The 12,753-nt window shown below is 41.6% G+C and overlaps 1 protein-coding gene across 4 annotated transcripts in view; it reads right to left on the bottom strand.

The window, feature by feature from the left end:
- The window catches only part of STRN3 (striatin 3), a 203,224-nt gene that overhangs the window by 60,372 nt on the left and 130,099 nt on the right, over window positions 1-12,753 (bottom strand). For all 4 annotated transcript variants that reach the window (XM_082275749.1, XM_082275750.1, XM_082275751.1 and 1 more), the window contains 3 exons: window positions 11,817-11,992; window positions 5,931-5,978; window positions 5,723-5,844 (listed from right to left, as the gene is read on the bottom strand). In XM_082275749.1, the coding sequence (XP_082131875.1) occupies window positions 5,723-5,844; window positions 5,931-5,978; window positions 11,817-11,992 (346 nt within the window). The remainder of the gene's footprint in view (window positions 1-5,722; window positions 5,845-5,930; window positions 5,979-11,816; window positions 11,993-12,753) is intronic.

The raw sequence follows: 12,753 nt of genomic DNA, 5'->3' as shown, positions 1-12,753 counted from the left end.
GCCCAGGAAGTACTGAGCGCTCGAGTGGAGTGCGCCCTAACAGGGAACGGAGGACTCTGACCCTTAATAGAATAAGCCTGTACCACCGTCTGTCTAATCCATTTGGCAATGGTCGCGGCAGATGCAGGCAAACCCTTTCTGGGGCCATCCGTGATCACAAAAAGTGAATCCGTCTTACGGAATGATTCCGTAGTTTTCAGGTATACTCTGATTGCCCGAACCACATCCAAGGAATGCAACGCATGTTCCCGATGATGCTTGGGCTGAGGACACAAGGAAGGTAGTACAATATCTTCATTCAGATGAAAATCTGAAACCACCTTAGGAAGAAAGGATGGCTTAGGATGAAGTACTACCTTATCCCTATGAATCACTAGGTATGGGGACTGGCATGATAATGCAGCCAGTTCTGACACCCTGCGAGCAGAAGTGATAGCCACCAAGAAGGCCACCTTCTGGGATAAAGTAAACAAGGGAATCTCCCTGATGTTTTCAAAGGGAGGTTTCTGTAGAACCGACAAAACTAAATTAAGATCCCAGGGCGGTAAGGGCGCGCGGACTGGTGGAGCCAGGTGCCGCACCCCCTGGATGAAATTCCGCACCAAGGACTTGGTAGCTAAAGGTTTCTGAAAGAAGATTGCTAATGCTGAAACTTGACCCTTGATGGTGCTCAAGGCTAGCTTCTGCTCAACCCCTTGTTGCAAAAAAGCCAATGTTCGAGTCACCGAATAGGTACGTGGAGGAAATCCTAAAGATTCGCACCACGCAATATAAGTCTTCCATGTGTGATAATAGACCTTGCTGGAAGTCGCTTTCCTTGCTTTAATAAGGGTAGGAATGACTGAAGCTGACAAACCTCTGTCCTTCAGTACTTGGGTCTCAATGGCCAGGCCATTAAAACCAGCGACTGTAAAGCACGATGGTAAATTGGTCCTTGAGACCACAGATACTCCCTGAGACGAAGTTCCAACGGAACGTCTGCGACTAGCATGTCCAAGTCGGCCAGGCCGGCTTGACGAGGCCAGCCTAGAATTTCTAGGACCACTGGTGCTGACTGGATCTGAACCAGGCGTCCCTAGAGCTATCTGGCCCCGACCATCCGAGAAAGTCTGGTCGTTTTCTGTTCCCACACATTTATCAGATACCTGATTGCTATCAGGAAGGGTGATCTTTTCTGGTTGAACCTCAGGGACCGAAGTCACCCGGCTAGAGGCTTCTTGGCCTGTCTGGTCAACCAGATCCGATTCCTGTGGGGAATTGAGACTAATCTTAGGAAAAGGTAAAGGAAAAGATCTATTCAGGGAACGGTGACTACCGCTCTCTGTAGTACTTAAATGTTGGAAGGGAAGAATCGCACCGGTAGTAGTAGTTGATGCTCGATCTAATGTCCTGAATACCGGTGAAAACGTCCCCCCACCCTCCAACCGGGTGGGGGCGCACCTTCAGGCTGTGTACTCCTTTGCTTCGGGTTTGGCTGAGTTTGTCCTCTGTTTGTCCGACCAGCCTTTCTTGAACCCTCCTGGAGGAGTCTTGCCTTTCCCGCTTGTTCCAGCCGGGCGTGCGAACCCTTTATGGGCGGTAAAGAAAGGTCCTCGCTTGTTGCGAGGTCCCTTAGCTTTAGCAGCCTGTGGCAAAAAAGTGCTCTTGCCCCCAGTGGCATCCTTAATGATTTCATCTAGGGTGGCCCCAAATAGACGATTCCCCTGAAAGGGGAGATTCGTCAAGGTCTTTTTGGAACCTAGGTCAGCTGACCAGCATTTTAACCACAGCACACGTCTGAGGATTACCGCTGACATAGATGCATGCCCTAATAGGGGAGTAGTGTCCAAGGCTGCGTCACAGATAAACTGTAGCCCTTGTATAATCTGTTCCATCAAATCAGATGTTTCCTGGGGAATATCTTTTCCCCTAAGGTCTTGGCGTACCAATCTCGCCCATTCCGTAAGTGTCTGGGAAACTAGACCAATAACAATTACTGGTCTAAATGCTGACCCTATCAGAGAGAAGATGGAGCGGGACTCTGCTTCCATCTTTCGATCCACCGGATCCTTAAAGGACGAAGTGTCCTCCACTGGGATAACCGTGGCTTTATTCAGCCTGGAAATAGGTGGATCCACCACTGGTGGTACCGTCCATTTCTTAATGATGGATTCCTCAAACGGATAGCGTCTAGCAATACGCTTGGAAATAGTAAAGGTACGTTAGAATGACTGATTTGCTGAGGCAGAGAGAGAGAGGATATACCCTCTGGGACTGCCCCTAGGGTGTGGCCAGAGCATTTTAATTTCCTGTCTAGTCCTGCTCCTGTGGAGGCAACATAACCCGAAGGTGCTGTATCACCGAGGACTACGTCTGTCAATGAGCGATAGAGAAAACCAGTTTTGGGTTTTATCTGGGTTTTGAAATCCCAGAACAGGGTCTGGAGGCTTCAAAGTGATTCGGGTGGGAGAAGCCTCTACCCGACCCCATTCTTTCCTGCCGAGGCCCTAAGCTTGATGGTCCTGCCTGCTGCCTGGACCAATACTTTGGCTGTGCTGATAATATCTCTAGTGAAATAAAGTGTATCCAAACTATTTAACATATTCATAGGAAATTGCCCTTGCGTTAACTAATGAAACGTGTCAGAAACGTCACAAGTGCCATCATTGTATTCCCTGCACTGTTTCACTTGGATGTCTGTAAGTGTACTTCTTTATTTTTAATAAACTTTTAAAGCGGTTTTACACTATGTCCCTGTTGTCTGGCTTATCCCTATGCATGTACATCTGAAGGGGAAACTTTGGCTTCCTCATTGGCGACTCCTTGGCTACCCATTTGAACATCCGATGATCCAGTCACATTTGGGGACATCTATGCTAATATCCAGTCTGTATGACCCACTTAGTATATGGTAACCTGGGTCCATACCCTCCGGTGAGTGCATTCATGTTTATTTTGCTGGCGTGGGGATCTTTCCAGTCTGCTGTCACCTTATGAATTTGGATGCTTGACTTTCACACGGGACTCACTTCTACGAACTTTGTTTACTATTTCCACTGCTTCCATATATATGCACCTACATTGTGTCATATCCTATTTGATTTTTTAGCGCTGCACTTATTTTTTCCTTCCCTGATAATTTCTCTGCCTGCACTGACCCAGGACTTTTTATAGAACATGTGCCTGTTGCCTGGACCAATAATTAGACTGTATTGACCATATCTATGCCTGTTCTGGCTATGGACAGTATTCCTGCCTGCTGCCTGGAGGATCCTTTCACTGTCAACGTTCCTGCCTGCTGCCTAGACCACTGCACTGCTAAAACCAGAGGTAATCTTTTGTGTTATCCGACCATACACATCCCACTCTCTCACCAGTGAGAGTGTGTGGCCAAACCGATGGATAAATTCAGGATCCAGCCATAAATAGGGAGAAATAACAAACAGGCTCTCATGGTGCAGTATTTCTTATCAAAAGGACCATTTATTTGATAAAGACAAACTTACTAGAAACATAGAATGCGTCAGCAGATAATAACCATTTGGCCCATCTAGCCTGCCCAATATATCTGAATCCTATGAATAGTCCCTGGCCCTATCTTATATGAAGGATAGCCTTATGCCTATCCCATGCATGCTTAAACTCCTTCACTGTATTTGTAGCTACCACTTCTGCAGGAAGGTTATTCCATGCATCCACTACTCTCTCAGTAAAGTAATACTTCCTCATATTACTTTTAAACCTTTGCCCCTCTAATTTAAAACTGTGTCCTCTTGTGGTAGTTTTTCTTCTTTTAAATATGCTCTCCTCCTTTACCGAGTTGATTCCCTTTATGTATTTAAAAGTTTCTATCATATCCCCTCTGTCTCTTCTTTCTTCCAAGCTATACATGTTAAGGTCCTTTAACCTTGCCTGGTAAGTTTTTTCCTGCAATATAGAAACAAATATACTACAATCCAATTGTTAAAAGCCTTGAGATCAAATCACATCAAGAGGCGTGTATGACCCCCTATAATTAGGGGTCCAGTGCTTCTGGTAAGCAGTACCTGTACATATCACTGGGTGAACGTGTGGAGGTGGAGGCCTTTGAGATTTACTCCCATCAAGTCTGTGTTTCCATCAACTGCTGTTACTTTGTTTAACCCTTTTGATGATTTGGATACTAGAGACCTTATTTTGCACGATTGATTGCACACTGAAATATTCAATTTATTTATAATTATGTGATATATTTATTGTTGAGCGCTACATTTTTTTCTCTATATCTTCATTTGTCACGTTATTTACGTTTATGTTGCAGCTCACAGAGTGAAAGTAATTTCACCCCAGTCACATTGCACGTTATTTATTTTTAATGTTTATGTATCACATTCACTTTGCGAAGTTTTGTTGGGAATTACACCAATTGTTTTTTTAATCTTTTGTTTACCCTTTGCTCAGCAGAATGTATTTTGGTGTGTATTATGCTATGTAATAGAAATATGAAGGGCCTTCAACAATGTGATAGGTTGTCAAGAATTTGTGTGTGTGATTTATGTTCCTAGAACACATGATGGTGCTCCTTGGATGTTGGGCCCCTCTACGTGGCTAGGCTGTGAAAAGTCTTACACATGTGGTATTGCCATACTCAGGAGTGGCAGAATGTTTTTGGGGTGTCATTTTTGCTATGTACATGCTATGTTTTAGGAATAGCCTATAAATTGACAACTTTGTGAAAACAAAATAGGTTTTCATTTTTCCCCCACATTTTCCAAAAACTTGTGGAAAAAAACGACATGTTCAAAAGACTCATAATGCCTCATAGAATTTATGTTGGGAGTGTTTGATTTCCAAAATGGGGTCATTTTGTGGGCATTTCCATGGTCTTGGTGCTCCAGGGCCCTCAAAAGCGTGATAGGTAGTCAGAAAATTATTTGTGTATTTTATGCTCCTAGAACGCCTGAAGGTGCTATGTTGAGTCTCTTTTTGTTGCCGGGCTGTGTAAAAGTCTCACACATGTGGTATCACCATACTCAGGAAGAGTAACAGAATGTATTTTGGGGTGTCAATGTGTACATGCTATGTGTTAGAAATAGCGTATAAATTAACAACTATGTGGGGAGAAAAAAAGAAAAGAAAAAAAAAAAAAAAAACACTTTTTTTTCATTTTTCCAAAAAATGTGGGAAAACATTACAACTTCAAAAAACTCACCATGCCTCTTACTAAATACCTTGGACTGTCTACTTTCCAAAAAGGGGTAATTTGGGGGGTATTTGTACTGTCCTGACATTTCAGGGCCTCAAGAAAGGAGATAGGCAATCAGTACATGAGGTGAGATCAATTTTCAGTAATTGGTACCATAGCTTCTAGACAATAACTTTCACACAGACTAAATAATATACACTATTTTGGGCTATTTTTACCAGAGATATGTAGCAGTATAAATTTGGCCCAAATGTATGAAGAAAAAATTGATTTATTGCAAAATTTTATAATAGAAACTATAAAAAAGGTGTTTTTTTTTTTTTTTCAAAATTTTTGCTCTGTTTTCACTTACATTACAAAAAAAAAATGTGATCAAAATACCACCAAAAGAAAGCTCCATTTGATTGAAAAAAAAAAAAAAAAACTATAAAAATTTTGGCAGAAGGGAAAATCTGCCAGGTTAGGCGGTTGTTAAAGCAGGTAAGTTGAGGACAGGTAAGGGTAAGGATAAGGGGAGTTTAGCATAAAAGTACTAGTAAGAACTGTAATGTAACATACCATATGTGTCATACGGATCTACATTGGGACTTGGCATTTTCCACCACTGTATTGTAGCATCCAATCCACCGCTATAACAGTGCTCCCCATTAGAACTGACTACAAGAGATAAAACTGGACCACTGCGGAAGAGAATGAACTGTGTATGAATACTGGTTATTGGTCTGAAAATGGATGCTCTACTAACAGTCACTAAAAGGCAACTTACATGTGAGCCCTAAACGTATAGATTGGTTCCACATCAAGAGAGGCACTCCTAAAGAAATAAAAACAGTGTTAGTCTAACACATACCACCATGTTGTAGTAAAAAATAAGAAAACCCAAGGTTTAGAAGTATAAATTAACATTTGGTAAAAAATCCCCCCTAGCTGCCCCCCTAATACGAGCTGCATCACCCCCTTGCTTCCTTCACTGACTGAAGCCCCACCAGTCAAATATGCAGCCTGTGGACTTACAACCCACAGACTTTGGGCAGAGTTGAATCACTAATTATGTCATTACACATGCGAGACCGCACGCACGCATCCATACAAGAAAGTGGTGCGGAGCTCGAATTCAATTACAAGGTTAACATCAACAAAAGCATATGTGAGTGCATTGTGTTTTTAAAGTATTTGTTAACCCTGACCTTGTAAAACAATCCATTCAGTTTAAAATGGAAATGAAAGGCATAATTGAAATCACATAAAATCCCAATAAAATACATTTATGTTTTTGGTTGTAGCATGACAAAATGTGGAAATTTAAAGGGGGTGTGAATACTTTTTCAAGGCACTGTAGAAAAAAAAAAAAACACAACTTTATTATTACCCTTTTCGCCTAGTGTGGTCAGTTTTTAATAGGAAAGCAGAGGGACTGGCAGGAACACCAGGTATTTCACACAAAGAGAACAGGAAACTTTTTCATGCATGTACACAGTGCAGGTACATATCAGGTGTATGAAATGTTGGGTTTACATACTCTCTGAGCTAGTTTTAATAAAGGTTTGTGCAATAATATTTGTGTATTTGGTTTCTGTCCTTCTACTGCACTTTGGATGGGGTTGTTTGTGGGAGCCAAATCGGGGTCATGAATTGGTTTGTGAAGGGGGGGGGGGGGATTTGAGTTTATGCAGTTTTTGACCTTCCATTAAGTGGTCTATAAGTTCAGATCACAGAGGAACCTGTGGGAGCTGATTGCCTTCAGATTAAACTGTGATTTGTCTCATCACTTCCTGGGACTGTTGGGGGGTTCCATTAAACAGACTGGCTCACATTTATTTCTGGGATACTTTGGATTTTGCTTATAAATGTTTTGTCACTGTAGCTCTTTAGATTAGTGGATTTACGACACTCCATAATATGTTAATGTATTGACATTTTGGTATTTTGACATATATTAACACATTATATATATATATATATATATATATATATATATATATATATATATATATATATATCTATATATACATCTATATATACACATATATATCCATATATATATCTATATATATATATATATATATATATGTGTTAATATATGTCAAAATACCAAAATGTCAATACATTAACATATATCACACACACAGTACAGCCCAAAAGTTTGGACACACCTTCTCATTCAAAGAGTTTTCTTTATTTTCATGACTATGAAAATTGTAGAGTCACACTTCAAGAGGTGGTCATCTGAAATGGTTTTCACTTCACATGTGTGCCCTGTCAGGTTTAATAAGTGTGATTTCTTGCCTTATAAATGGGGTTGGGACCATCAGTTGTGTTGTGCAGAAGTCAGGTGGATACACAGCTGATAGTCCTACTGAATAGACTGTTAGAATTTGTATTATGGCAAGAAAAAAGCAGCTAAGTACAGGAAAACGAGTGGCCATCATTACTTTAAGAAATGAAGGTCAGGCAGTCCAAGAAGTTGGGAAAACCTTGTAGCGCTTGATGGTTTTTGTGACTGCACTTGGGGACACTTTCAAAGAAACTGGCTCACATGCGGACCACCCCAGGAAAGGAAGACCAAGAGTCACCTCTGCTGCGGAGGATAAGTTAATCAGAGTCACCAGCCTCAGAAATCGCAGGTTAACAGCAGCTCAAATTAGAGACCAGGTCAATGGCACACAGTGGAAATCTGTGCTTTGGTCTAATGAGTCCAAATTTGAGATCTTTGGTTCCAACCACGGTGTCTTTGTGCGACCGAGAAAAAATGGGGAACGGATGGACTTTACATGCCTGGTTCTCACCGTGAAGCATGGAGGAGGTGGTGTGATGGTGTGGGGGTGCTTTGCTGGTGACACTGTTGGGGATTTATTCAAAATTGAAGGCATACTGAACCAGCATGGCTACCACGGCATCTTGCAGCGGCATGCTATTCAATCCGGTTTGCGTTTAGTTGGACCATCATTTATTTTTCAAAAGGACAATGACCCCAAACACACCTCCAGGCTGTGTAAGGGCTATTTGACCAAGAAGGAGAGTGATGGGGTGCTGCGCCAGATGACCTGGCCTCCAGTCACTGGACCTGAACCCAATCGAGATGGTTTGGGGTGAGCTGGACCACAGAGAAGGCAAAAGGGCCAACAAGTGCTAAGCATCTCTGGGAACTCCTTCAATACTGTTGGAAGACCATTTCAGGTGACTACCTCTTGAAGCTTATCAAGAGAATGCCAAGAGTGTGCAAAGCAGTAATCAAAGCAAAAGGTGGCTACTTTGAAGAACCTAGAATATGACATTTTCAGTTGTTTCACACTTTTTTGTTATGTATATAATTTCACATATATTAATTCATAGTTTTGATGCCTTCAGTGTGAATCTACAATTTTCATAGTCCTGAAAATAAAGAAAACTCTTTGAATGAGAAGGTGTGTCCAAACTTTTGGTCTGTACCGTGTATGTCTGTATGTATGCATGTGTGTATGTATGTGTGTATGTATAATATATATATATATATATATATATATATATATATATATATATATATATATATATATATATATATATATATATACACACATACACACACACACATACATTATATATTCACACACATATATATATATATATATATATATATATACACACACACACACATACCTATATACATATACACACACACACAGTATCTCACAAGAGTAAGTACACCCCTTTCTGTAAATATTTTATTATATCTTTTCATGTGACAACACTGAAGAAATGACACTTTGCTACAATGTAAAGTAGTGAGTGTACAGCTTGTATAACAGTAAATTTGCTGTCCCCTCAAAATAACTCAACACACACCCATTATTGTCTAAACTGCTGGCAACAAAAGTGAGTACACCCCTAAGTGAAAATGCCAATTTGGGCCCAATTAGTCATTTTCCTTCCCCAGTGTCATGTGACTCGTTACAAGGTCTGAGGTGTGAATGGGGAGCAGGTGTGTTAAATTTGATGTCATCGCTCTCACATTCTCATACTGGTCACTGGAAATTCAACATGGCACCTCATGGTAAAGAACTCAGAGGATCCAAAAAAAAAAAAAAAAATTGTTGCTCTACATAAAGATGGCCTAGGCTATAAGAAGATTGCCAAGACCCTGAACCTGAGCTGCAGCACGGTGGCCAAGACCATACAGCAGTTTAACAGGACAAGTTCCACTCAGAACAGGCCTCGCCAGGGTCGACCAAAGAGGTTGAGTGCACATGCTCAGCATCATATCCAGAGGTCCAGCATTGCTGCAGAGGTCGAAGGAGTGGTGGGGTCAACCTGTCAGTGCTCAGACCTTACGCAACACACTGCATCAAATCTGTCTGCATGGCCGTCCCAGAAGGAAGCCACTTCTAAAGATGATGCCCAAGAAATCCGGCAAACAGTTTGCTGATGCCAAGCTGACTAAGGACATGAATTACTGGAAGCATATGCTGTTGTCTGGGGAGACCAAAATTAACCTATTTGGTTCAGAAGGTGTCAAGGGTGTGTGGCGGCAACCAGGTGAGGAGTACAAAGACAGGTCTATCTTGCCTACAGTCAAGCATGGTGGTGGGAGTGTCATAGTCTGGGGCTGCATGAGTGCTGCTGGCACTGGTAAGCTACAGTTCATTGAGGGAACCATGAATGCCAACATGCACTGTGACATACTGAAGCAGAGCATGATCCCCCTCCCTTCGGAGACTGGGCCACAAGGCAGTATTGCAACATAACGACCCCAAACACAACTCCAAGACGACCACTTCCTTGCTAAAAGAAGCTGAGGGTAAAGGTGATGGACTGGCCAAGCACGTCTCCAGACCTAAACTCTGGTGAGCATCTGTGGGGCATCCTCAAATGGGAGGTGAGGGAGCGCAAGGTCTCTAACATCCACCAGCTCCGTGATGTTGTCATGGAGGAGTGGAAGAGGACTCCAGTGGCAACCTGTGAAGCTCTGGTGAACTCAATGCCCAAGAGGGTTAAGGCAGGGCTGGAAAGCAATAGTGGCCACACAAAATATTGACACTTTAGGTTCAATTTTGACATTTTCACTTAGGGGTGTACACACTTTTGTTGCCAGCGGTTCAGACCTTAATGGCTGTGTGTTGAGTTATTTTGAGGGAACAGCAAATTGACACTGTTATACAAGCTGTACACTCACTACTTTACATTGTAGCAAAGTGTAATTTCTTCAGTGTTGTCACATGAAAAGATAGAATAAAATAGTTACAAAAATGTGAGGGGTGTACTCACATATGTGAGATACTGTATATACTGTTATCTACCCCCCCCCCCCCTTGTGGTTTATAGGTACTCTTTTATGCATGGATATATATTTTTTTGGGACAATAATTATTAGAACAGAGCTTTAGATGTATATTTTAGTTATCCTGTAGACTTGGATGGACTGCACTTGTGCTGCAGGAGCTGCTGACTGTATTGGGGGTTGGTGGGAGGATTTTGAAAACATCTTGTACTTTAACCACTTCCATACCGGGACAATTCTGGCACTCCGCTCCTACATGAAAAAATCATTTTTTTTTTGCTATAAATTTTTTTTAGCAGAGACCCTATATTGCATGACAGGTCCTCTTTATGGAGAGATCTGGGGTCAATAAGTGCTCAGATCTCTCCTACAGGCTGAAAAGCCCGAAATACATAAAAGTAAAAAGCCAAGATCACGGCAGTATTGACAACTGCCAGGCCAGGCGTCTTAACGCCGCACTCAGGCCTCCGGGAGTTAGAGACTACCAGGGACCATCTGGTCCTCGGTAGTCTCTATGGTGTACTTCCGCCTCTGGCGGATTCCTTCTGCGGCTTGCCGATTGCACGGGTGAGCTGGTAGAAGTCCCGGAGGGCAGGGGGAGGGGAATGTCCCCTCCCGCCGCCTGTAAGAACAATCAAGCAGGTTAACAGCCGCTATGATTGTTCTTACTGTGCAGGAAATCACTGTCTAAAAGAAAAAAAATAATATCTGAAGGATGCCTGCACCTTGCATATTTGCCTGCATATCTCCACTTAAAGCCCAGGACGTCTTATGACGTTCAGCGGTATGAAAGTGGTTAAAGAGGCATTAAACCCAAAACAAAAAATGTAATATACTGCAAGTCAAAAATTCTTTGATGTGGTGACTGCATTATAGAGATGCAGCAAAATTTCGGCTGCCGAAACATATCGTCCGAAAATGGCGTTTTATGCATTTTCCAATGAAGAAAAAGGTTCCCGATAATGGCGCGGCAAACACGCGCTAATAAATTAACTCCAGCGAATACATTATCAGTTACAGCAACAGTTTTGTTAATTTGAGGATAAAAGGTTTTAAGTAAATAAAAGCAGACCACTGTAACATCCCTGTCAGTAGTGATTTGTCTCATCCCTGTAACTGATACATCTATAAAGGAGCTTGTTCTTTTAGAAAAAAGACTTACTGGCTGGATCACCGCTTTAAGTTTAGAACACTTAAACAAAGACTGTTGAACTGTGGGGAATTGTGTGTAAATCGAACTGTGGGGAATTGTGTGTAAATCGTACTCCCCTCTATGCCCTCCATCCACTGTGCAAAGGCAAATACTTACTGCTATTGTTACCTAGCTAGAAAGATTGAGAGCATATAATGAGGTATTTTGTATTATATGCTCTCCTGGAATGCTACCTGTAAACTTACTTTTTGGCAGGGACTGTTTTCTGCAGATTCCACAGTTTTAAGGTGTGGTCTTCAGAGGCAGTCACCAATACAGGTTCAACAGGATGAAATGCCAGGGCTCGGACACCATCAAAATGACTTCTTAGAGTGTATTTGGGGTTCCAGGTCTTCCGGAATGCATCTTTATTAGATGGCATCTACAAAGAAAGAGAAAGAAAAAGCTCTGGTTTGTAGTAGTGCAACTTTTGGTCTTGCAATATTGGTTAGATAAGAACTTCATAAGGATAACTAACCACAATTCAGGTATATACAGCAGCAAGAGAGGCTAGGCACAACATCCATTAGTAGAAGCATACTAAATTTTAAACCAATTCATTTGGTTTAAATCTTAAACCAATTCTGGGCTGCTGTGGGTGGGTGTATGGCTGTGATACACTTCCTCGAGACTAGTCCCAACTCTAGTAGAGGCTATCAAAGGCAAGGGAGGCGGCCTAAGAAGGCAGAATGAAGTCACGAAAATATTGATAATATCGTCCAGTTCCAGGGCCAATACGATACATCGGGAAAAGTTGATATCGGCCCTTAGATAAATCGGCTTTGGAGATAATCATTCGAACCCTAATGTGAAAGGAAATTGAGAATTTTTTTTTATTTTATTGTGGTAACTGTAATTCAGCCACACATATACCATAAAATATGGACTGAATCAGGGCTGCAAGTTGTAATTTTGATTAACCTTTAATCTCACCAAACATGGTTAAAACATACATGTAAATAAGGTATCACAAAAGGCATCTAAAAACACTAACCCCCCTCGCTGCTCATTCCTCCCCCCTGGATGATTGGTTTTGACAAATTATAATGTATTCCTATGAAAAATATATTGAATAATTGAAGCCGGGATGTAGTTGAAATAAATGAACAATTGAATCAGTATGTTGAGGAATTCACCAAAACC

This window comes from Pelophylax lessonae, assembly GCF_965119305.1.
Source record: "Pelophylax lessonae genome assembly, chromosome: 13".
In the NCBI taxonomy this organism is placed as follows: Eukaryota; Metazoa; Chordata; class Amphibia; order Anura; family Ranidae; genus Pelophylax; species Pelophylax lessonae.
The sequence above is the reverse complement of the archived record's forward strand: the minus strand, read 5'-3'. Positions and strand labels throughout refer to the sequence as shown.